The sequence below is a fragment of the Phaseolus vulgaris genome, chromosome 5 (genome assembly GCF_051622355.1).
Source record: "Phaseolus vulgaris cultivar YP4 chromosome 5, ASM5162235v1, whole genome shotgun sequence".
Classification (NCBI taxonomy): Eukaryota; Viridiplantae; Streptophyta; class Magnoliopsida; order Fabales; family Fabaceae; genus Phaseolus; species Phaseolus vulgaris.
In genome coordinates, this window is record NC_143502.1 from 1765595 (window position 1) to 1793363 (window position 27769).

General features: G+C 32.7%; 1 protein-coding gene and 1 pseudogene across 1 annotated transcript; one reads left to right on the forward strand and one right to left on the reverse strand.

Moving 5' to 3' along the window:
• The first annotated feature begins 13481 nt into the window (after nucleotides 1-13481).
• Nucleotides 13482-15005, forward strand: LOC137836124 (DNA sliding clamp PCNA pseudogene; annotated as a pseudogene).
• A 2699-nt stretch (nucleotides 15006-17704) lies between these two features.
• On the reverse strand, nucleotides 17705-25768 carry LOC150027416 (uncharacterized). The gene is made up of 2 exons (XM_090302027.1): nucleotides 24745-25768; nucleotides 17705-17733 (listed from the first exon to the last, which is right to left on the reverse strand). Exons 1-2 carry the CDS (start codon nucleotides 25766-25768, stop codon nucleotides 17705-17707), a joined length of 1053 nt encoding a protein of 350 aa, XP_090158153.1.
• Nucleotides 25769-27769: the final 2001 nt, after the last annotated feature.

Sequence of the window (27769 nt, forward strand, 5' to 3'; positions counted from 1 at the left end):
CTCAATATCACCACGAGTGATGATCTATCACAATTGATAGTGTGTGGGTTTCACATGCATCTCCATCCTATCTTTTCAATAAGGAATGTTTTCTCCTTGAAACACAAGGAACCTAGAGAGGGAAGCTTCTTGGATGATAAGATAGAGTTTTATTCCTACCATGCTGTTGAATCTTTTTCTCTAGTAGTTGTAAGGTACTCAACCCCTTAGAGGATAAGCTCTAATACCATTTATGAGAAAAACTTTTGTGAATGCTTACACGAAAGTGCCAGAGAAATACTCTTTAAATATTGAGAGTGTTGTGTCTATGAAAATTTCTATATGTTTAAGATACGATAATGTTCCATAAAGAAGAAATGTATTGTCGTTAGTTAATTATTATCTTTTTTTATTATTGTTATGAATTTTATCATTATCTTTAAGTTCAGTGGTGATAATAATTAAATCATTCTTGTGAGAATTGGGTAACTTTTAGTATGTGAAAATTACTTTAAAATAATTTTAAATCTTAAAATATATAAGATTATTCCGCGTTTTTATTGCATGACTCATTAGTGTTTGTTTGGACACAAGGAATATTAAGAAAAAAAAATATGTAGAAAGAAAACACACCAAAATTTGGTTAAGATGAGTATATGTTTTGAGTTACTTTCGTAATCTATTTGAAAGTGTACCTACTTCCTCCAACATATTATACATTGTCAAGAAAAGACAAGAAAAACTTGTAAATGTTTACACGAAGGTGCCATAGAAATACTCTTCAAATGTTAAGAGTGTTGGGTCTATCAATATTTCTATCATATTTAAAATATGATAATGCTCAATAAAAAAATGTATTATCGTTAATTATTAATTTTGTTGAATATTGTTATTAATTTTGTCATCATCTCTATGTTCAGTGGTGATAATATATATATAAAAAATAATATTATAAAATATTATATTTAAAAATATAAATTATTTTAATGAGAATTGTATAACTTTTAGCATGTCGTTAAAAAAATTGTAAGTTGTAGCGGTTTTAATATGTGAGTTATTAAAAACTGTCATAATTATTCATATAATATGACAATTTAATAATTGTCACATTTCTCCTTCAAAATGTGTTATTTAAAATCAACATTTAAAAGTAGAGAAACCAAATTAAATTGTATTAAAAAGAGTAAACAATAATTTATAAATAGTAATATTATTATATTTTTTCTCTTTCTATATTTTATTTAAATACAATCTATTATATCTTTTTATTAAATTTATGTAGACTAAGGAGTTTGAACGACAACCAACTGCTTGGGAGGTTGTAGAGAGAACGAAGAAATTGAAGACTGGAGAATGGAGCTATTGATGAAACATGTCAAGGAGCGGACTCTTGAAGAAAAGATGGAGCTATTGATGATAACTCATGAAGAGCAAAGTGAACGCATGCGCAAACAAGATGAGCAAATGCAACAAATCATGCAACACATTCAAATGAATAATCCCATATCAGGTTCTTCAAATCCTACTATCAGTGGACATCATCAAGGAGACAACATTGGAGATGATAGTTCAGAAGAAGATTAGTTGGATGCTTAATTATATAATAGATTTGACTCTTTTAACTAGTTTTTAATACTTTTCGTTGTGTAATACGATTTACTTTTAATTTGAGTACAACTCTTTCTTAAACTATGTATTAGAAGTTCACTCGTATTTAGCTTGATTGAATTTTGAGTATCTATAAGCAGGTTTGAATTTTGAGTATCTATAAGCAGGTTTGAATTTTTGTATAAAATGGTTAAAATACCATTTTAAATAGGTATGAACAATAAATATAAAAATAGTCATTGAAACTGAAATACCAAATTAGCGACCGAAATAGGATTGGTCGCTGTAATTAAGAAAAATATTTAGCCACCGAAATCAAATCAGTCGCTAAAGGGGTCTCTATATAGCCACCGAATTAGCCACAAAAAGTTTTTTTTAATTAATTATTTTGATCCATTAGCGACCGAAACTGGTGGTCGCTATCACCTCTATTTCAGCCTCCGATTTAGCCACCAAATTTATATTAAAGTTTGGTCGCTGATTTTTGTGACCAAATTTTCTGCGACCGATATAGCCACCGAAATTTCGGTCGGTAATTTGGTTTCTAAACTTTGGTGACCAAATATTTTGGGACCGATTTGGCCACCGAAATATCGGTTGCAAATTAGCGACCACTGTATAATTCGGTCGCTAAAGGCTTTGCGACTAGGGTTTTCGCTTCCATCTTTATTTGGTGGCTGTTTCGGTCACAGATCCGTTTAGCGACCGATTATAGTACTATTAGCGACCAAATTTGGTGGTCGCTAAAAGTGATTTTTTTTAGCTTAAAATAAAATGAATAAAAATAAAGTATTTAAGGGATTTTTAATCCTTATAAAAAAAATTAACCTCATATAGCCTTACATCCCATGTTCTACATAAAAATGATCCAAATTTATTAGACCTCAATCTACTACCTACTAATATCTTGTTACACAAATTAATCCCAACCAAAAGGACCACAGCATCCACTACAATCCGTATAAGTGACCAGGGAAAGCATTGACCACTAGACCAGACAAGTTTTTTGGTCATATTATCATTTTTATTATACTTATACATATTAATATAATTTATACATATTAATAAAATTATTATTAATAATTATAATAAAATAAATTATATTCATATTATTAATATTATTAATATTTATTAATATTATTAATATTATAATTAATATTATTATTAACATTATATTCATATTATTAATATTATTATTAAATTATTATTAATATTATTAGTATTAAGATTCATATTATTAATATTTATTAATAATATTATTATTAATATTATTAATATTATTATTAATATTATTATTAATATTATTAGTATTAATATTCATATTATTAATGTTATATTCATATTATCAATATTATATTCATATTATTAATATTAATTTTGATATAAATATACATTTAGATATTTATTGTGTGTATAGTAGTTTTATTTGACTTGAGTAATATTACTTTTATCCGGATATAGATAGATAGAGAGAAAAAGGAAGAAATTATATAATATTAATATAACTTTAATACTATAAATACATATATATTGATTAATATTTTTTTTATTTAATCATTAATTTTTTAAAACTCGTGGTTAAATTTAAATTTACTTTCATATTATATATATACATATATTAATATAAAATTATTTGATATCTTATTTTCAAATATAGGTTATTATAGGCAGTTGTGAAGTTTTTGTTAGATGGCTATATAGGTGCTTGTATCTTACACTTCTTTTCTGATTTGAGATTCTTGTATAAGGATTGAAATATCTTTAAAATGTTTCCTTTAATTATTTTATTCTTTTTCGATAAAAAAAATCTTATTTTCAAATATTTACTTACATAGATTAAAATTGATATAATGTATAATTTTTAAAATATTTTAAATTATAAATTATTTAATGACTTTGTCATTATGATTTATATATTATATATATATATATATATATTAATAGAAAGGGTTATTTAGTAACAATTACCTATAATGAACTTAATTAAGTCAATATGATCGTAAAATAATAATTAAAATGATAGTTGATTTTAATGTAATAGGTAATATGATGACTATGAGTATGACATATATTAAATGTGATTCATACTAATAGATAATATAATAAATTATGTTTAGATTCAAGTAGATTATAGATAAATTAAATGTGATTCATATGTTAATGTTGTTAGTATCATTAATATTGTTAGTATTGTTAATATTATTAGTATTGTTAGTATTGTTAGTATTATTAATATTGTTAGTATTATTAATATTGTTAGTATTATTAATATTGTTAGTATTATTAATATTGTTAGTATTATTAATAATAATAAGTATAATAAAAATAATAATAAAACTAAAGAATTTGCTTGGTGTAGTGGTTAAATTTTCTTTAATTGCTGAAAGGTTGCTGAAGGAACCTAGATTCGAATCCCATTCACTTCCGCAACACAAACACCTAAGCATAAAACTTCTTGTAATATAATTTATCTATAACAATACACTAATAATGTTTTCATTATTTAGTATGTTGTTTATTCTGCCTTTCAATAAATATTATCTTTAAACAATATATAAATATTTATAATTTTTTTTTTCAAGTCTCCAAAAGTTTAAAAGAGAGGTTTACTATTAGTTTTTTAATTTGATTTTGTGTTTTAATGTTCTTATTGACATGGGCATGCCCTAAAAGAAAGGGAGAACCAAACATGTTGTGAAAGACACTAATCAATTGACTTTTGTTAGCATGAAAAGAGAATGAGTGGAATGTCCTGTTTTGTTGCATGTCTCTCCCATGATTACATTATAAATAAAACCCTAAAAAGCAAAGAAGAGACTGAAAACAAGCATTACCATTCATTCATTCATTATGGCATCACTATAAATACCTTCCCTCACTCACTCTTTCTCTTCAGAAAGAGAAAGAAAGAAATAAAAACCCTAACACCTTCCAAAACTTTCATTCTTTGTTGCGCATTTTCTTTTTCTCTATTCGCCATGGCATCTCAACCAATCTCCATCGCCACCTTCGCCGTCGCTCTCCTTCTCGCGCTTTTCTTCGCCGCTGCCTCCGCCGCTACCCCCGCCGCTACATCTCCGGCCGCGTCACCGGAAGCCGGTGGTGCCGCAGCCACCGGTGGTTCCGCAGCTGCCGGTGGCACCACAGCCGCAGGTGGCCCCGGAGGCGCTGAAGCTCCGGAAGCAGCCGCGGCTGCAAGAGTGGTGGCAAACTCTGTGGCCGTGGTTGGAGCTTCGATTGTGGTGTCGATGTTGGCCATCTTCAAGCACTGAATCGCTGACTCCGATTTTCATTTAGTTTATTTGTTTTTGAATTTCGCTTTCATTATAGAAACATATTATGCAGATAAAATTAACTGAAGGTTAGGATTTCATGTACAGAGAAATCCATTCTTTAAATAAATAGGATTTTTTTTTTATATTTCAAAAATATTATAGTTTCATAAGAGTGAGTATTATCACTTAATTAAATAAAGTAAAAAATTTGACTCTCGTTTTATTAAAAAAATATGGATGCTTATTTAAAAATTCAGTAATGGTGTGAGTTTCATTTTTAAAGAAATCAGTGTAATTTTTCGTTGCATTTTATCATATTCCAAAGTAAAACCCCATATTTCTTGTGTTTTACGCAAATTATCCTTTCATTGTTTATTATTACTTTTGTTTCTTTTTTTTTATGACGACGAATTAAATAAATATGTATTAATGTCAATGTAATCTACTTAAAAGTAAAATATATGTAGTGTTTATAGATAATGTATGTTTTCATTTTATAATTTTTTTTTCTAATTTAGTCTCTTATAAATTAATATATTAACGTTTTTTAACCATCCTAATTATCTTCTTCATTTTATATATTTTTGTGAGGATATTTTTGTAAAATCTTATGAAAAATAGATGTATTTATTATTAAATCTTAGATTGCATGTAAATAGAGACAGACAGATGTAGCATATTAATAAAATTAAAATAAAATGTTTTATTTTTTCAATCTAATATTAGTTTTTCTAAAATTGTTTATTTTCCATCTATATAATTAATTAATTAACTTATTTTGTGAGAAAAAAATTCCCGTAGCAAAAAACCGTGAGACTAATGAAGATGCACGATAAGAAAGTTGAATCCCTTGTAACTTTATTTTTTAATATAACATGTAGCAAGAAAAATCATTAACAACGATTATTTTTAAATATGAATAATAACTATTTCTAGTTTTAGGTATTATAATATAAGCTTAATAAATATAAACAAATCAATATTTTTGCAATTCAACCATCTCAAATCAAACTCATTTAATAATATACATTAATTTACATTAACAAGTTTAGTTTCTTTACTGAGGATTGTTTGTTCATCAAACAATGAGAGGATTATTTGTGTATTAAGTAATAGCAATCTTAAGATGTCAAGTATTTCAAAATCTTCCAAAAACATGAAAAACACACAATCTGATTAATTAAAAAAACTGATAGGAAAATGAAATTGAATTGACTTAGAGGTATTTTGAGCTCAAATTCGTTAAGATGAGATCATTAAATCAATCATTACATTTGAAGTATTGTTTGTTTTGGAACTTAGAGTTCCGTCATAGTTTTATCCTTAAAAAGCACATCCATGGATTAAGGAATAAAGATATATATAAACTGACATTGTCTTCGACTCCTAAACTATTAGGTATATTGGAACATTGATAGTATGAAATATGTATAATAACAACATCCCTTAATTTCTGAATTTTTTTCTGGATTTTTTTTTTCATGAAAGGAATGTTATGATGATAAGATTATGATAATCATCAATGTAGACTAAAAAAAATAAAAATATATGTAAGAAAATCTTAATTTTTTTAAGTATAAAATAGTCTACCTCATATATCAAGTTGCAAGTTTTATTTAAAAAAAAACCTCTAATTTTTAGCTAGAGGAAGAAAACTTAAAAGATAAAGTTCATATTTTAAATACATATACATTAGTTTAATTAAGTTAAGCTGTTCGATATATAATGTCAAAACTTATACTAATTTACTTATATTACAATTTATATTTAGGATTTGATAATTATTATCATCATTTTCTTGTGGAAGTTAAAGATCATTTTTATAAGATTTTTTCTACATTTTTGTTGTATCATAATAATAGTTATTAATTGTATCATTATTTTTTTATATGCAAGAAAAAATATATAAATGAATGAATTTCTTGAGGTGTTCTAATACAAAGGCCTAAAGTATATATACAAAATTAAAATGCAAAATATTTCATAATTTTCTCCTCTATCCAAAACATGTAACTATAGAAAAATTTAATCCTCCTTTCAAAATTACAATACAACTTTATATATCCTTCTAACATCAAATCACATTACCTACATTTACAACAATAATTAATTTCAAAACAGAAATAATTTGTTCTTTAAGGCTAAGAAGACGTGAATGCTACTCTTTTTTTATCAGAAAATAAAATAAAATAAACATGATCTAATTTAGAGGTGGTCTAACCCTCATAGAGAATAAAAAAGACAAACACGTCTCTTACCAAAGCAAAATAAAACCGAGAAAGTTTGTCCCAACTGGCTACTAAAAACAACACCAACCTGTACAACAAAAGTTACACTAAAACAAGTTATCACATCAAACACCAACTTCTCACCAAACAAAATCAATGATCAAAGGATTGTGAATGTTACCTTGTATTATCCCTGGTTATTTATTTTGCCCTTACTTCCATTTGTCTTCATGCCACATCCTTTGTGCATTTTTTCTTCCATTGTTTCTCATTTTGAATGCAAGGTTAAAACATTATCAATTTTTTTATGAAATTAGGACATTTTGTCCCTTATTATCAAAATATAATTACTTTTTAAAATATTATGAATTTAGAGAAATCATGCCAAAAATTTTAGTCGTATATAATTATTTGAACTAAAATCGTATCACTTCAACATTTACATATACTAATAAAAATTGTTCCATCTTGATATTAATTATTTTACAATAAAAAAATAGATTAAACAAAATAAATCATAAAATGTAACATCAATTATTTTTAGTTATATCCTTATTTTTCTCTACTTTTAAGTAATTTAAACATCCATGTTAACAACGGAAATAAAAATAACTAATATGCACTTATGATATAAATGATAGAGAAAGCAAATTAGAAAACATTACAATAAAATAATTTTGATAAAAAGGAAGCATGTGTGTGAAATGGGATTAATTTTAATCATTAAATAAACAAAATTTAATGTATAAATATACAAAAATTAGAAATTAATTAATACTTGAATATTACATCTTAAAACAAAACAATTCTTAATTTAGTATAAAATTAATCCATAAAATTACAATAATTCAACAATATTTTACAGACTTTTATCCAACATTTTCAGCTTGAAGAGCATTCATATACATGCCTAATTGAGTTCCAAAGAGATAGGAGAGTATGTTCTGAACATTGCATGGGAAAAGAACTGCAATATTAGAAACAGTATTTGTTAACGTAACAAAGGAGTTTGTAATCAAGAATGTCAAAATCCTTTGATCTTGCTTCTCACTAACACCTAATAAATTATTCAATATTTAATCTCTTTCTCTATCTCTAATCAGCAACAAATCAGCAACAGTGAAAGTGTACGAGTGGAATCACACCAAATCCATTACAGAACAAAAATTCGGATTCAGTGCTTCAAGATGGCCAACATTGACACCACAATCGAAGCTCCAATCACGACCACAGAGTTCGCGACGGATCCCACCACTCTTGCAGCCGCGGCTGCTTCCGGAGCTTCAGCGCCTCCGGGGCCACCGGCGGCTGTGGTGCCACCGGCGGCTGTGGCTCCACCAGCAGCTGTGGCTCCACCAGCGGCTGCGGCCCCTCCGGCTTCCGGTGCCGCGGCCGGAGATGTAGCGGCGGGGGCAGCGGCGGAGGCAGCGGCGAAGAAAAGCGCGAGAAGGAGAGCGACGGCGAAGGAGGCGATGGAGATTTGTTGAGATGCCATGGCGAATAGAGAAAAAGAAAATGAGTAACAAAGAATGAAAGTTTTGGAAGGTGTTAGGGTTTTTATTTCTTTCTTTCTTTTTCTGAGGAGAAAGAGTGAGTGAGGGAAGGTATTTATAGTGATGCCATAATGAAAGAATGAATGGTAATGCTAGTTTTCAGTCTCTTCTTTGCTTTTTAGGGTTTTATTTATAATGTAATCATGGGAGAGACATGCAACAAAACAGGACATTCCACTCATTCTCTTCTCATGCCAACAAAAGTCAATGGATTAGTGTCTTTCACAACATGTTTGGTTCTTCCTTTCTTTTAGGGCATGCCCATGTCAATAACAACATTACATCACAAAATGATAATTAAAAAAAAATAATAGTTGAAAAAACTTTTGGAGACTTGAGAAATTATGAACTTGTTATAAAATTGATTTGGTGTATTGAGAAATTATGAACTTGTTATAATATATTAATTTTGTGCTAGTTGCTTTAAATATTAATATATGTTTTAATAACAACAATAACTAGAATAAAATTAGTTGTTCACTCAGAGAAGTATATGATAGGAAAAAAAGTGTAAATAAACTATTTAATTATAATGCAAAACTATTTCAAAGTATTAATTTACGTTTTCTTTTTTTATTATTAGACAGCATTCATTAAAAATTACATGTAAAAGGTTCATTAAGCATATAGTGAGTTCTACGTATTTGTTAAAAATATTTTATATTTTATAAATTATATTTAAATTACTGATAGAAAAAGTATTTATAGAAATAATGATTGTTGCATCCAAGATAAACAAAAACTCTCATTCATCATTTGATAATTTTCTCAATAAAACACTTGACTTGGTCATCAAATTCAATACACCCACTCTTACCTAACACATTGAGTTTTACTCATTATGAAATTGAGGAAAGAGTTAAATGAAACATTAAATTTGTTATATTAGCAAAATAAAGTTACTTGAATGGAAAATATCCAAAGAAAGAAAAAAGTTAATTATTATCTTTTTTTTAAGTGTCGTGACCTTAGCTTAGTGCTTGAGAATGAGACTTTAGTGACATGTGTCTCACTTAATAAACAATCTTCCAAATATAAGAGACCATACTTGCGTTAGGAAGAAAATATGAACAAAAAAAAATTTGCACAAAAAATCCATCACATTAGAAAATGCAACTACACATTCAACATTCTAAATGAAATCTACCTTTACATTTTATGTTTTATTCCCTTCAACTAAAAAATGAAAAATAAATGTATAATATATACTTAATTTCATAAACACTACTCCATAAAAAAATGCATTATTGAAATACAACTATGATTTAATTAGTTTATTAAGTTTTCAGATAACTTTCACAATATCAATTCGTTATTACAATCTCGTAAGTAATTCTTATGTTCATATTAATACATTATTTGTAGACAAAATATATCACTCTGTTCATACAATTTAGATTCTAAGGTGCTATCAAATCTAAACTAGTTTCCTTACTTGAAATTCTCATTATTCAAAATATAGTTCAAATATATTGATATATAAAAAATCGCAACACATGCTCATAAAAAACATAATAATTATACTAAAGGTGTGACTACGGTCCTAAACTAACAAAAATATATATTTGCCCATAAAATTACATACGCAACACATGTGTTTATTGGTATTATAAACCGCTCAATATACAAGAAAAAAAAATAAAAAAGTTAGCAAAACCAATTTTTTATTGGTTTTTCTTTTTAATTATCTCATTGGAGCAAACTTTATTTAATAAAATATTGACACTTTATTTTTAAATAAATTATATAAATCTCACTCATTATTTATCACGACACTTAAAAATTAAGAATAAAATTGATTAAAACAATGTTCAAAATCATTTATGATATTTTACACCTTAAATATTGTTGTTTTTTTCCTTTAAATTTGATAGAATTTTTATTGGCCATTGCATTCATATACTTTTATTCTACAACCATGATTATTAAAATTTTCACTTTACCTTTAATTCACAGTTGTTGGTTGATTGTGTAACTGAAAAACTTTCCAATTATGCAATTTATAATCCTTATGGACGGTGTAATTAAAAATTAAAAATTACATAATTTAGAACAATAAAGTGGAAGCGAATATTATATTTCAAATTATAAAATCTATAAGTTTTTATTATAGAAAAAATGACTTTGGGATTGTGCAATACAAAACTTACTTTGAGATTCATACTTGACTTATAGATTGCACAATTTGAAAATATTTTTTTTATAAAAAAAACTTATAAATTATACAATTTTAGACACTTAAAGATTGCAAAACTAAAAAAAAAATAATGTGCCAAAGATAATTCTCAACATCACACCAATTACATGGATCATTAAACCAATATCAATGTCCTGAACACCTTGGACTGCTTATTCCCGTAAAAGACGAAAGCTTTTTTAATGGCGTATGTTCACTTTTTAGTCAATACCTTACTAATAGTTCAACAGTGGTTATGTACATCAAATTTCTTAACAGTGGTGTTTTTAGTTTGTTGTTGAGGGATCAACATTGTAAGAAATGTTGAATTACGGATTGATACAAAACACTTACATATAATAACTTGTTATTATGAGCTGGAAAATACAATACAATAAGACCTAAGTTGTCATAATTCATATTCAGTGTTGTCCTTGTTGGACATGACCATCAATTGTTTCCTCATTCAACAACACCATCAATTTAGGATTTGCAAAGACATATAAAAAGACAATTAAGGTTGTGTTATTTGTAGGTGTTGAGTTTTAGTGATGACAAAATGATTTATGCACCTGCTACTGTTGTTGGCCTTTCCACCACATGTGTGGAACGAAGTAAGTCCTCAATTGGTGGGTCAATGTTGCATCTACCAAGTAAGTTGATGATATTGTTGTAAAATTTGTGTGTTAGTAATGTGTATCTTCACTATGTTGTTTATTGTGATGTTGACATAGTGTGCGATGTCGTTGAGACAAAAAACAACAACATGTGATGACACAAAATAGTTCATCGGACATTTTTAAAAAATAACCTCCATAAGGAGGTGATAGAAAATAACATTTTTCAAGATTAAGACATATTCAATTGCAACTTTATGTCCAATTTCATTATCCAACATGACTTTGTGATGAACAGTGGATTTACAAATTGCAGTTGGATCCTGCATTGACATTACTCCATTAAGATGTATATTACTGATAATATTTCCAGCTTTCTATGCATGTAAACTTTGTAACCTTAATAGTTAGTGTCATGGCTCCTAGGCCATTGGGTTGACATGCTTTGACAATATAAGTAATTAATGACAATACTTGTGTACTTTTCAAGGAGTTCAATGCCAACAACCCTATATAAAACCAAATTTTGATGGATAAGAAAAAAATAATTTACTATATTTGCATGTGAAATTAATTTATCTTGACCATGAAATTGAATAAATTGTTTTGTCCAACGACATGGATTGTTGGATTGTTGGTGAAATCACGTTGATGATTTGCGTTAGCACTTTCGTTCATAAATTGTTGTGTTTTTTGTGGTTATGTTGAAATGCGATTAAGTATAGCAGTTTGAACATTGCCAAACGATTCTAGAATTAAGTTGGTGGTGGTGGTTGTGTTTGTGTTGCAACATTGTACAAAGGCAACAAGGTCACTGATAGATATCAATATCAAGTTTGTCCCATGTATCTATTTTCGTCACCTTTCATTTTGTAATACAAGCAACAAGCATGTTAAAAGTAATATTTATTAGAAATCAACAATTAAAACAAAAAATCATTTGAAGTGTGATTTTATTTACCAAGAACTCAAATAATGGACTGGCTACGGCATACAGGTTGGACAAAATCATCACCTGCTTACTCCTTGTTGTGGAAAATGAGTTCAAGAAGAATGAGATTTCACATTGTCCTCACTGTTTTCTTTCCTTCAGATTTGGCTTATTTAAATACACATAATAAAATCAATAACTTAACACAATTGCCCTTTTGCAAATGCTTTAATTTGTAAATGCTTTAAGTGAACATGACATTGTCATAGTTGTCCGGAACTTCTAACGCACAAATGCATTAAATTTGAGTGACATGCGATTTTCTCTTTGTGATTCCATTTCAACCTTCACCAACTTCCAGAACCTAGGGATGGCAAAGCGGGGCGGGCCGGCCTGCGGCCTGCTGGTAAAACACGTCGGGCGGGCTGACCTTTTCAACCCGCTATCCCGCATTAGCCCGCGCGGGCAAGCAGCGGGGCGGGGCGAGCTGACCCGCTAACCCGCAAGAAAAAAAATTGGCAATTAGCAGCAGTAGAGCAGGGCAACGTAATTAAGTTTTCACAAAATTTCAAAGAAAGAAACACAACATAATCGTGCTCACATCTCACAGGGCTTAACTGCTGCTCCCAAACGGTCCACACACAAACGCTCTCGACAACGCCGCTGCCGTTCACTCCGCCAGCACTGCCAGTCGCGCCGCCACGATTAAGCTTGCTCCCGCCGCAGCTGCTTGCTCCCGCCGCTATGACTCTGCTTGCTCACGTCACTGCTGCTCGCTCGCGCAGCCTCCGCTTGGAAGTGGAAGAATATTGATATTTGATATTTATCTTAATGTTTAATGTTTTGATGTTTGACTATGTTTGAAAAGAAAGAAAAAAAGATTTAGGTTTGATAGTAACAAATATATAGGTTTAATTTGACAATTTTTTAAGAACAAAATGTAAACAAAAAAATATTTAATTTAAAAAAAAAAGAAAAAAAGTACGCGGGCTAGCCACGACACGCAAACTCGCGGGCCACCCCTACCAGAACCTTTACCTCTTTCTTCTTTTCAGTTTCGCTCAACCATTTGTAAATCAAACGCTAATCCTCTCTTTCATATCCATCGATCAAAATGTTAGAACTCCGTCTAGTTTAAGGTTATCTTATGAAAAAGGTTGTGGAATGCATGAAGGAGCTCCGTCAACCAAGCAAACTTCGACTGCTCCTCCACCGGGATTTCTGTCAAGACTAGGGATTCCACATACTTGGTGATCGTCATCCTTCTCCTCGGGTTGGATGGTTTCGAGCACTACCGTTGCGACCACAACATATCCATTGGCATAAACCTAAAAAATATGGCTAAGATGCTGAAATATGTCGGCAATGATGACATCATGACCACCAAAGTTGATGGCGGTGGCGACACTGTCAACTTCATGTTCGAAAGCCCTGGTAAGATTTATGATTTTGAGATAAAACTGCTGGTTATTGAATGCCAACAGTATTGGATGTCTGAGGAGGCAGAGTATGACGCCACTGTTAAGGTGGCGTCTTCCGAGTTAGCTATGGTTTACAGGGATCTCAGTAGCATTGGTGGCATTGGTACAGGTATGATGAGAATGATGCATGATTTTTTTCGTATAGGGGTAACGACTGATCTACCTTATGGTTGGGAAGGTAGCATAGATTATTATGGGAGAAGTTACATTTTTTTTTATGCTCGCTCGCGCCGCTGCTGCTCTGCTTGCTCACGCCGCTGTTGCTCGCTCGCGCCACCTCCGCTTTGGAAGTGGAAGAATAGTGATATTTGATATTTATCTTAATGTTTAATATTTTGATGTTTGACTATGTTCGAAAAGGAAGAAAAAAATATTTAGGTTTGATAGTAACAAATATATAGGTTTAATTTGATAATTTTTTAAGAACAAAATGTAAAAAAAATAATATTTAATTTAAAAAAAAAGTACGCGAAAAAGTACGCAATCCAGCTCTTATGTGGGGCGGGTCGAGAATTCTAGCCCTTAATAACTTTGCGAAGCGGGCCAATCTGGCCCGCATTTTTGCAGGCCAAGCGTTGGTGCGGGGCGGGCTAGCCACGACACGCAAACTCGCGGGCCACCCCTACCAGAACCTTTACCTCTTTCTTCTTTTCAGTTTCGCTCAACCATTTGTAAACCAAACGCTAATCCTCTCTTTCATATCCATCGATCAAAATGTTAAAACTCTGTCTCATTTAAGGTTCTCTTATGAAAAAGGTTGTGGAATGCATGAAGGAGCTCGTCAACCACGCCACGCAAACTTCGACTGCTCCTCCACCGGGACTTTTGTCCAGACTAGGATTTCCACAAAATTGGTGATCGTCGTCCTTCTCCTCCGGTCGGATGGTTTCGAGCACTACCGTTGCGACTACAACATATCCATTGGCATAAACCTAAAAAACATGGCTAATATGCGGAAATATGTCGGCAATTATGACATCATGACCACCAAAGTTGATGGCGGCGGCGACACCGTGACTTCATGTTCGAAAGCCCTGGTAAGATTTATGATTGAGATAAAACTGATGGATATTGATAGCCAACAATATTGGATGTCTGAGGAGGCAGAGTATGCTTTAAGTAAACATGACATTGTCATAGTTGTCCGAAACTTCTAATGCACAAATGCATTAAATTTGAGTGACATGTGCTTTTCTCCTTGTGACCCATTTCAATTTCTTTTGCACCACTTAATGGTTAACCGAGACTCTTGAGTCTTAGCTCTTAATGATTTTAATTCCACATAACCACTTGTCCTAGATTTTAGCAAGAAAAATCACTACACAATCCACACTTTCATTGTGGATGTCAGGTTGTTGTTGCATAGTGCACATTTTCATCCATTAAAAAATCACTTATGCTTTATTTGACCAATGAATGCATCTACTATGCATGCAAGAAGGGTGAGTGAGACGAAGATATTAAAGAGTGCGACATGGATAAAAAAAGTATCTTTCAATTTATTTATTTTTTTATGAAAAATGACATCTTGATTGTATAATTCAATTTTTTTTAATTTAAAGATAATTTTTAAATTGTATAATAAAAAAAATATTTTGTAACTAGTGAAAAATTTCGTATTTATAAAAGATAGAAGAGAAATATGGGGGTGAAAAAGAAATTCCCAATTTTATGTGGACTTTTGTTGTGTTCAACTTTGTAAAAAATAAAATATTGAAATTTCTATTTTCCCTCCGCTCATTCCATCATACGTCCTGGTGCCGCTCCAAATTGAAGAGATAAAATTGAAGGAGATCAAAGAAGAGAGAGACTTGAAGAAGAAAAGAAGAAATTTGAAGAGGAAAAGAGGTGGTAGAATTAGCTAAGAAATGGACCTCAAGAACACCTTCTTTCTATTGAAGCCATGATAAAGATGACGATGAGTTAAGGGTGCAAAGATCAACAATAGAAAAGTTAAGATTTCAAAGTTCTTTGGAAGTAGTGACCCAAAACATATACTTAGAATTGGAAAGTTAAAATGGAGAATTTTTTTAATTTATATGTTTTATACGAAACTACTATGATCAGTCTGGTTCATTTTAGAGTTTGAAGATTATCTTATGCCATGGTGAAACAAAAATCTCACAGATTATGGACAAGGCATGTGAATGCCTATAAACTCTTAGTGTGATTTTAAAAATTGCACGTGTGAGAAAATCCTTCTTATTAAAGAAAAGAACTATACTTAAAGTTCCAACGAGTTAATCACTAGAATCATTAGAATAAACAAAATCAAGATGATAACGAGAGTATGGTGGAAGCAGTGATTAAAATATTAAAATTTCACAAATTTAATTCACAATTGTCGGTTGATCAACCATGAATATTAAAATTTCCACTTTACCTTTAATTCACAATTGTTGGTTGATTGTGTAACTGAAAAACTCACCAATGATGCAATTCATAAACCTTATGGACTGTGTAATTCAAAACTAAAAATTACACAATTTAGAGCAATAAAGTGGAAGCTAATATTGTATTTCAAATTACAAAATCTACAAGTTTTTTTTATAGAAAAAATTGACTTTAGGATTCTGCAATACAAAACAGACCTTGAGATGGACTTATAGATTGAACAATTTGAAAATTATTTTTTTATAAAATAAAATTATAAATTATACAATTTTAGACACTTAAAGATTGCAAAACTATAAAAAATGTGTCAAAGATAAATTCTCAACGTCTCACCAATTACATAGATCATTAAACCAATACCAATGTCCTGCCATCAAAACACCTTGGACTACTTATTCTCGTAAAAGACGAAAGCGTTCTTAATGGCGTATGTCCACTTTTTAGTTAATACTTTACTAGTAGTTCAACATTGGTTATGTACATCAGATTTCTTTAACAATGATGTTTTTAGTTTGTTGTTGAGGGATCAACATTGTAAGAAATGTTGAATTGATTGATACAAAACACTTGCATATGATAACTTGTTATTATGAGTTGAAAAATACAATACAATAAGACCTATGTTGTCATAATTCATATTCAGTGTTGTCCTTGTTGGACATGGCCATTAATTGTTTTCGTCATTAAACAGTGCTAAGGTTGTGTTATTTGTAGGTGTTGAGTTTTAGTGATGACAAAATGATTTATGCACCTGCTACTATTGTTGGCCATTCCACCACATGTGTGGAACAAAGTAAGTCCTCAGTTGGTGGATCAATGTTGCATCGACCAAGTAATTTGAAAGTGTTGTTGATATTGTTGTAAAATTTGTATATCTTCACTATGTTGTTTATTGTGATGTTGACATAGTGTGTGATGTCGTTGGGACTAAAATCAACAACCTGTGATGACACAAAATAGTGTTGGGTTTAATAGTGCCAAAGTTCAAGAGGGGGGGGGGGGGGGGTGAATTGACCTTTTAAAACTTCTTCGCAAAAACAGTGTTTAACCCAGTTTTACAGAAAATAAATCGATTTATGTAAAAATGAACAGATTTATTTCAGCACTGTTTTTTGTTTGAAAAGCTTTTAATTCAGCAAGATTAATCACAAGATCATGCAGTGAAAATTTTCAGCAGCACACACACAAATATCAGATTTGAAAAACAGTGAATCACAGAAACTGCAAGCTTCAATTTCAAGCAATTGATTAAGGTTCAATTGATAGCATGCTAATTAATTGAGTTACCTTTGCACACAAGCTGTTCCAGTGGACTTTAACAGAGTATGAATGTTCTTCTTGATATTAAGCAATTTTCCAGAAATTAAGAACACTTAATCACAGAACAGCAAGCTTCAACTTTTAGCAATTTGTTTAAGGTTCAATTAATGATATTGACAGTTTCTTGATCAGCCTATCACAGTCAATCTGTTCCACTGGTTTTAGCAGATTCTGTATGTTCTTATCAGATTACAACAGCTTTTTCAGAAATCAAGAACAGTATGCACAGTGCCCAGAAAGAACAGATTTATTCTCAATTGAACAGATTTATTTCTTTGCTGTTTTATCAATTATGCAGAAACGAAATTGCAGAGAGAGAGAGAGAATGAACACAAGCAATTATACTGGTTCACTCAACCTGAGCTACATCCAGTCTTCACCAACAACAGGTGGAAATCACTAAAACACAGTACAATCAAGTACACTTCCCACTGTTCTTGAAACCTACAAGAACTTAGGTACTCTTGCTGAAAAAAAAAACTTATTTCAGCACTTACACACACATCCACTCTCCAAGAACACCTATCAAGAAGAGGATTCAACCAAACTTTTACAAGTAATAAGAAGTGAAACGACTACACCTGATTGAGGTAGCAAAGATCAGCCTTAAACCAGTAGGCAAGATTGCTAGAACAGTAGCTGCACCTCACACCAAGCTTTTGGAACCAAACCAAGAACAAGCACTTTGTGATTTTCGAAATCTTTGAAGAGCAAATGCTAATCCTTGAAAACACTTAACTCTCTGCTGTCAAAACTTGTTTTTGCAAATGTATAAACTGTTTGAATCATTGTTAATCTCAGAAAACAAGTTTGCATTTTATAGAAAGCAGCTTATAACAGATTTTTGAAAAACAGTTAAAGCTGTTATAAAATGAACATATTGAAAATAAAATGAACAGATTTATTTTCAAAAAGCAGTTAGAGAATCTGTTAAGTGAGGAGACTTAGTCAACCATTCTGGTGCAGAGATAAAACTGAAAAACGTTTAAGCTTGTCATGGCACCAGAGAGAAAAAGAATCTATTCATTTACAGATGAACAGATTTATTTTTCAAAACGAAAACAGAGAAGGTTTAACTATTTGAAACTCAGTCGTTTTGAAAAGAAGAAGACTTAGTCAAAATACCTGATGCACAAAATCAAATTTTTACAAGACTTTAGCCAAGGCATCAGTGAAGAAAATGAATCTGTTTATTTAGAAAAGAACAGATTTATTTTTATGCAGTAAAACGTGTTTTTGTGTAAAACATGTGAAAAACAGTTTTAGAAAACTTATGCTTGTTCTTAACACATGGCCAGTGGTTATGAGGTGAGTTACTCAGCAAAAAGCTACTCTTAGAAAACCTCTAAGCACTAACTAAGACATACTTAAAGCAAATCACAAATACATGGAAAGTACATAAATGTCTTCATCAAACACTACATACAAGTCTTCATCAAACACAATCTTGAAGGGGCAGCAACCATCTTCAACAATCTCCCCCTGTTTGATGGAGACAAATCCCCATAGCTAACCTCATAGCATTGTTGCTTTAAGTACTTGTACTGCACCAGATTTTAAACCAAAATTGCACCTGCACTGCACCAGATTTTAAACCAGAAAAAAACAGCAGTATTGCATAGCATATGAATAGATTTAAAGGTGCAGAATTAACTCCCTGTTACAGCTAGCATCACCTAGCATGGTGAGCTATTTTTCTCCCCCTTTGGATTCATCAAACAGCATATAAGCATAGGGAATAAAGGGATATAAAGCAGAAATCACAATCATAATAGTTCAGAAACAGAAAACCAAATTGTTCAACATTACAGAAACTTGAAAACTGATAAAGAAAGCATTAAAAACAGAAAACTACTGATTCTTGTAGTAAAGCTCTGCAAGCTGTGCCTGAACCCCTTCAATCTGATCATCAAGGTGTTGGAACCTTGCATGAGTAGTCTCAAAGTGTGCCCTTTGTTCTGCAGACATGACATCAAGACGGTACAACACTTGCCTCTCAAACATAGACATTGGTTCTCCACGGTATTCTGGACTTTGATAGGCAACTATGGCATTTGCAGCAACTTCCTCATGTTCAGATTGGGCAGCAGGAGAGTCATCATCCATAGGAATAGCTTCATCCTCATCCTCATGTTCTGCTTGAGTGTCCTTCTCCTTGAGAACCACCCACTTGTTTTCAATTTTGTGAAAACCCATTTTGGTGAGAGTTGAAGTATCAATCTCACTTACAGCTTTGATAGGGTCATTTCTCTCATTTGTAACATCAATACCAAAGTAATCAATTAATTTGGAAACAAGAATAGCATAGGGAACCCTGTAATCAGCCAACCTTTTTGACTTGAGCATGTGTTCGTTGACAATGAACACCCAGTTTACCTTAATCTGGTTCATGATGCAATATAGGAGAATGAGATCCTCTTCATGTAAGACAACATGGTTTGTCCCTCTTGGAATCAGTTGCCAAGCTATGATGTATGCAACTAGACGTGGAGTGAGGTTCAAATGCCCTGCATGGAATCTGTTTATGCTCTCTGTAGGATTCCTCATGCAACTTTTGTAATATTGCAGCTTGTTGAATTCTGAAATTCCACTGGTATTTCCTTTCCCTACTTTCAGTCCAGCATATTTTATTCCAGCCACAGAATTCCACACCTCACTTGTGATCTTCATCTTTGTCCCTTTCACATAAGAGACAACATTCTTCCCATCCAATGTGAGGTTAGTATAAAACACCTTAACCAAGTCAGGATAGACATTACCCGTTAATTCCAGCATCTTTTTCAGTTTCTGGTGCTTCAACACAGCCCTTGTTTCTACCAGTTTTTCAGATTTCAGCCAGTTGAAATCCAGCACCTTGGGTATGTTGATCTGCTTCCTGCTTGTTTCATGAATGTAGGCATTGATGCCTTCTTCATTTCCAGCGAACCATCCTTCTAACACACCTTGAGAAGTGGTTTGCTTTCCCTTGCCTTTCTGTTTTTGTCTTGAAGACGAAGCCATGGTAACCTGAATTCTTTCCTTGATTTCAAATGGTGAGAATAGAAAGAGAATGGCCAATGTGGGTAGCAAATATTCACACAGATTTATAGCAGAATAAATGGATTGATATGGCAGTTATGAGAAGATATGCATGAAGATTTTATGCTTCTGAATTTTGTGCAGAGTATCTTTGAAAATAAGCACCAAATCTTTAGGGTCACGATGCATACACTCAAATTCTTATTGAGCACCCAAACCATCAAATCGGTTACATAACCATGACCAAAACCGTCAAAGGTACAGAGGTTAATGCCCACTAACTCAGTAAAGCAGTCAAAGATCAGAATTTCTCTTTCCTAGTCATCAATGCGTATCAGTGCAGAAAATAAACACATTTAATTGCGAATAAACAGATTTAATTTTTCACTGCTAGGTACAATTGACATTTATAATACCCAATTCATTAAGCAGAAAATTAAACCTATCTTTAGCTAATGGTTTTGTGAACAAATCAGCAAGTTGTAAATCAGTACCAATGAACTTAATATCACATGTTCCATTAGATATGTGTTCCTTTAGAAAATGATGCCTTATTTCAATGTGTTTGGTTCTTGAATGCATGACAGGATTTTTGATTAAGTTGATTGCACTTGTATTATCACACAGCAGAGGTATATGGTTAAGTGAGATACCAAAATCATTCAATTGTTGTCTTAGCCATATAGTTTGAGCACAGCAACTCCCTGCTGCAATGTATTCTGCTTCAGCAGTGGAAAGAGCTACACAAGCCTGCTTTTTGCATTGCCATGAGATCAAGCTTGATCCTAGCAAATGACAGGTTCCACTTGTGCTCTTCCTATCAATTTTGCAACCTGCAAAATCTGAATCAGAATATCCAGTTAAGCTTAATGAAATGTTACCTGGATACCACAAGCCAACTTCTTTAGTTCCTTGCAAATACTTCAAAATCCTTTTGACAGCATTGTAGTGTGATTCTTTAGGAGCAGACAGAAACCTTGCACACATGCACACTGCAAACATTATATCTGGCCTGCTGGCAGTAAGATATAGCAGTGATCCTATGAGTCCTCTGTATTTGGTTTCATCAACAGAAATTCCAGCTTCATCACGATCCAAATGACAGCTTGTTGAGAAGGGTGTGTTGATTGGTTTACACTTGTCCATTTCAAATTTCTTCAGCAGATCCTTGCAATACTTAGCTTGACTTAGGAAAATGCCATCCTTGAGTTGTTTGACCTGCAAGCCTAGAAAATAGTTCAACTCACCCATCATTGACATTTCAAACTCACTCTTCATGACTTTCACGAAGGCTTCACACAATTCTCCATTGTTTGATCCAAAAATGATGTCATCCACATATACTTGGACTAGAATTGAGTCATCTCCTTTCTTCTTAATGAACAAGGTCTTATCTGATGTGCCTCTTTCATAGCCTTGAGAGGTGAGAAAATCACTTAGCCTCTCATACCATTGCCTAGGAGCTTGCTTGAGTCCATAGAGAGCCTTTTGGAGTTTGAACACATATTCTGGATGTTGATGATCTTCAAAACCTGGTGGTTGTGAGACAAATACCTCTTCATTTATATAGCCATTTAGAAAGGCACTCTTCACGTCCATTTGAAATAGCTTGAACCCTTTGATGCAGGAAAAGGCAAGCAGCAGTCTAACAGCTTCTAACCGAGCCACTGGTGCATATGTCTCATCATAGTCTATTCCTTCTTCTTGATTGTACCCTTTAGCTACAAGCCTAGCCTTGTTTCTGGTGATCACTCCATGCTCATCCATTTTGTTTCTAAATACCCATTTTGTTCCAATTACATTCATCTCTGGTATTCTAGGAACAAGAGTCCAGACCTCATTAAGAGCAAACTGATTCAGTTCCTCTTGCATAGCTAAAATCCAGTTACTGTCCTTGAGAGCTTCCTTCAAATTCTTGGGTTCAACTTGAGATACAAAGGCCATTGCTTCACAGAAATTGTTCAAGGATTTTCTAGTTGATACTCCTTTCTCAATGTTCCCAATGACATTATCAAGGGTTAAGTCTCTTGGGGTTTTCCACTCTTTTGGCAAACCTGCAGCTGCAGTAGATTCTTGTATAGCATGTGTATCAGCAGTATCAAAATGAATCGATTCATTTTGATTTAAAACAGATTTAAATTCATTACTGTCAGGTTCATCAGCAGTTTTAGATATATTATGATCAGTTTCATCAAAAACAACATGCATTGATTCTTCTACTATAAGCAACCTTTTATTGAAGACTCTATGTGCATGACCATTCAAAGCATAACCAATGTGCACACCTTCATCAGATTTAGCATCAAACTTACCAAGATTTTCTTTGCCATTATTCAAAACAAAACATTTACACCCAAATACTCTAAGGTGGCTTACACTAGGTTTTCTGCCCTTATACAATTCATATGGGGTTTTCTTAAGAATTGGTCTTATTAAGGTCCTATTTAAGACATAGCCTGCAGTATAAACAGCATCAGCCCAAAAGTACTTAGGAAGCTTAGATTCATTTAACATAGTTCTAGCAAGTTCCTCTAGTGATCTATTTTTCCTTTCAACTACACCATTTTGTTGGGGTGTCCTAGGGGCTGAAAAGGTATGAGCTATCCCATGCTTCTCACAGAACCTCTCAAACTTAGCATTTTGAAACTCTCCCCCATGATCACTTCGAATTGATTTAATGCAGCAACCATTTTCATTTTGCAGAATTTTTGCTAATCTCTTAAAAGCAGAATAAGCATCATGTTTATGTGCAAGAAATAAAGTCCATGTAAATCTAGAGTAATCATCCACAACAACTAAAGCATACAAATTTCCAGCCAAGCTAGCAACTCTAGATGGACCAAATAAGTCCATATGCAACACATCCAATGGATTTTTTGTAGAGACAATATCCTTTAACTTGAAAGAGGATTTGATTTGTTTACCTTTCACACAAGCATCACAAAGCCTGTTATCCTGAAATTTAATGTTAGGCAAACCAGAAACTAAATCTTTAGATTTCAATTTATTCAAGTGATTTGTGTGTATGTGAGCTAACCTCCTGTGCCACAACCAAGACTCATCACTTCTGGACAGCAAACACTCATTTGAAGAGTTAGTTTCCATGATATTCAACAAGTAAATGTTATTCACTCTCTTACCAGTAAACAATGCCTTACTAGATGAATTACTTGAGATTGTGCAGCCACTTGACTCAAAATTCACTTTGTATCCTTTGTCACAAAGCTGACTTATGCTGAGAAGACTATGCTTAAGTCCTTCTACATACAGCACATTCTCAATGGTTGTTGAATTCCCTGTTCCAACAGTTCCTCTGCCCAAAATCCTCCCTCGGTTATTGTCACCATAGGTCACATGTCCTTCTGCTTTGAGCTTTAAGCTGGTGAACTTTGTAAGATCTCCAGTCATATGCTTGGAACAGCCACTGTCCAAGTACCACTGGTTCTTCTTGCTTCCAATCTGCAAAACAGAAAGAAAAAAAATATACAAATGGTACCCTTTTCAGTATAGGGTCCAGCACATATTAACACCTTCTCTTTGGTAGCCACTTAGCTAAGTTCTTAGGCACAAGATGTCTTCTAGCAATGCAAGACCTAGATGTATGACCAGATTTCATGCAGTAAAAACAGGTTACATGAGATGCCTTTTTGCCACTGTTAAAAGCTGAAAAAACTGATTTTGCTGGAACAAAAAAACTTGAAAGCTTTTTGACATTGGTTGTATTTCCAGGGGTATAACCAAGTCCATTCTTATTGAAAACAGCATTCTGTGATCCAAGGAGAGACTCAAGGTTTTCTCTTCCCTTGGTGAAATTGGAAAGGGTTTTCAGCAAATATTCCACTTGTTTTTCCAATCTTTTGCAGTTTTCACAGTTTTTAATAGAGGCATGCAAGCAAGTCAGTTCAAGGCTTACCAAATTTGTTTTGGCCTTATGCAATTCTTCCTCAAGTGTTTTTACTTTAGGTGCAAGCACATTATTCACCTTTTGCAGCTTATTGCATATTACAGCTAGCCTATTGGCTTCCTCATGTGTTTCCTTGAAGGCAGCAAGCAAATCATCATAGTTATCAGAATCAGCAAAGAAATTACTTACTGATTCAGAGCTTGACTCCTCATCCTTCATCATAAAACACAGATTGTTCTCCTCATCTTCTGTTGAAGAACTGCTGGTTGAGGAAACTTCATTTTCCTCCCATGAGATGTAGGCTCTTCTTCCTTTGTTCCTTTCAAATTTCTTGCTGGCAGATTTGTCCTTAGTTTGATTATCTGGACAATCTGTTTTGATATGCCCTGTTTTGCCACATCCAAAGCAAGTATATTTAGAGGAATTTAAATCATTAGGTTTAGGATACCTTCTTTTCTGCTGGTTCCTATTTTTGCTTTTCTTCCTCAGAAATTTGCTGAATCTTTTTGTAAGAAGGTTGATTGTATCATCATCTTCAGCATCTTCCTTTTCTTCCTTGATCTCATCCAATTCAGTTGCTTTCAGTGCCAAACCTTTGGGTTTCCTCTCTGTTGTTTCCTGTTCTTTAAGTCTTTTAAGCTCTAACTCATGCTCCATCAGCTTTCCAAACAGTGCAGTAGTTCCCAATTTTGACAGATCACGGCTTTCAGAGATAGCTGTCACCTTTGGTTGCCAGCTTATGTCGAGGCACTTCAGTATCTTTATGTTGAGCTCCTCTTTATCAAATTCTTTTCCCAAGCCTGTGAGGTGATTCACAATGTGGGTGAATCTCTTTTGCACATCAGCAATGTTCTCTCCGGGTTGCATTCTGAACAGCTCATACTCTTGGATGAGTGCATGTTTCCTTGACCTTTTTACATCCTCAGTCCCTTCATGAGTCACTTCTAAGACTTCCCACATCTCCTTTGCTGACTTACATTGAGATATTCTGAAGAACTCGTCCATTGTCAATGCAGAAGTTATTATATTCTTGGCCACCAGATCATGTTGAGCTTTTCTCCTTTCAGTATCACTCCACTCTGACCTTGGCTTTTCAACTTGTTCATCTTTGACAATCTGCATTGGCACATAAGGTCCATTGACCACAGCTTCCCAAATTAATGCATCAATGGATTCCATAAAAATTCTCATTCTAACTTTCCAAAATGCATAATTCAATCCATTAAACATAGGTGGTCTATTTACAGCAGAACCCTCAGCAAAAAGCACATTAAACTCAGACATTTTTACAAACAAACTTGATTAAACTACAAGTCCCAGCTCTTGATACCAATTGTTGGGTTTAATAGTGCCAAAGTTCAAGAGGGGGGGGGGGGGGGGGGGGGGGGGGGGGGGGGGGGGGGGGGGGGGGTGAATTGACCTTTTAAAACTTCTTCGCAAAAACAGTGTTTAACCCAGTTTTACAGAAAATAAATCGATTTATGTAAAAATGAACAGATTTATTTCAGCACTGTTTTTTGTTTGAAAAGCTTTTAATTCAGCAAGATTAATCACAAGATCATGCAGTGAAAATTTTCAGCAGCACACACACAAATATCAGATTTGAAAAACAGTGAATCACAGAAACTGCAAGCTTCAATTTCAAGCAATTGATTAAGGTTCAATTGATAGCATGCTAATTAATTGAGTTACCTTTGCACACAAGCTGTTCCAGTGGACTTTAACAGAGTATGAATGTTCTTCTTGATATTAAGCAATTTTCCAGAAATTAAGAACACTTAATCACAGAACAGCAAGCTTCAACTTTTAGCAATTTGTTTAAGGTTCAATTAATGATATTGACAGTTTCTTGATCAGCCTATCACAGTCAATCTGTTCCACTGGTTTTAGCAGATTCTGTATGTTCTTATCAGATTACAACAGCTTTTTCAGAAATCAAGAACAGTATGCACAGTGCCCAGAAAGAACAGATTTATTCTCAATTGAACAGATTTATTTCTTTGCTGTTTTATCAATTATGCAGAAACGAAATTGCAGAGAGAGAGAGAGAATGAACACAAGCAATTATACTGGTTCACTCAACCTGAGCTACATCCAGTCTTCACCAACAACAGGTGGAAATCACTAAAACACAGTACAATCAAGTACACTTCCCACTGTTCTTGAAACCTACAAGAACTTAGGTACTCTTGCTGAAAAAAAAAACTTATTTCAGCACTTACACACACATCCACTCTCCAAGAACACCTATCAAGAAGAGGATTCAACCAAACTTTTACAAGTAATAAGAAGTGAAACGACTACACCTGATTGAGGTAGCAAAGATCAGCCTTAAACCAGTAGGCAAGATTGCTAGAACAGTAGCTGCACCTCACACCAAGCTTTTGGAACCAAACCAAGAACAAGCACTTTGTGATTTTCGAAATCTTTGAAGAGCAAATGCTAATCCTTGAAAACACTTAACTCTCTGCTGTCAAAACTTGTTTTTGCAAATGTATAAACTGTTTGAATCATTGTTAATCTCAGAAAACAAGTTTGCATTTTATAGAAAGCAGCTTATAACAGATTTTTGAAAAACAGTTAAAGCTGTTATAAAATGAACATATTGAAAATAAAATGAACAGATTTATTTTCAAAAAGCAGTTAGAGAATCTGTTAAGTGAGGAGACTTAGTCAACCATTCTGGTGCAGAGATAAAACTGAAAAACGTTTAAGCTTGTCATGGCACCAGAGAGAAAAAGAATCTATTCATTTACAGATGAACAGATTTATTTTTCAAAACGAAAACAGAGAAGGTTTAACTATTTGAAACTCAGTCGTTTTGAAAAGAAGAAGACTTAGTCAAAATACCAGATGCACAAAATCAAATTTTTACAAGACTTTAGCCAAGGCATCAGTGAAGAAAATGAATCTGTTTATTTAGAAAAGAACATATTTATTTTTATGCAGTAAAACGTGTTTTTGTGTAAAACATGTGAAAAACAGTTTTAGAAAACTTATGCTTGTTCTTAACACATGGCCAGTGGTTATGAGGTGAGTTACTCAGCAAAAAGCTACTCTTAGAAAACCTCTAAGCACTAACTAAGACATACTTAAAGCAAAGCACAAATACATGGAAAGTACATAAATGTCTTCATCAAACACTACATACAAGTCTTCATCAAACACAATCTTGAAGGGGCAGCAACCATCTTCAACAAATAGTTCATAGAACATTTTTAAAAAATAACCTCCATAAGAAGGTGTGATAGAAAATAACATTTTTCAAGATTAAGACAATTCAAT

Coding starts and splice junctions, on each gene's coding strand:
- LOC150027416 (XM_090302027.1), bottom strand. CDS start 25,768: ATGTCTGAGTTTAATGTGCTTTTTGCTGAGGGTTCTGCTGTAAATAGA. Junction 17,734..24,744: donor TGAAGTTTCCTCAACCAGCA/GTTCTTCAACAG, acceptor AAGAACATACAG/AATCTGCTAAAACCAGTGGA.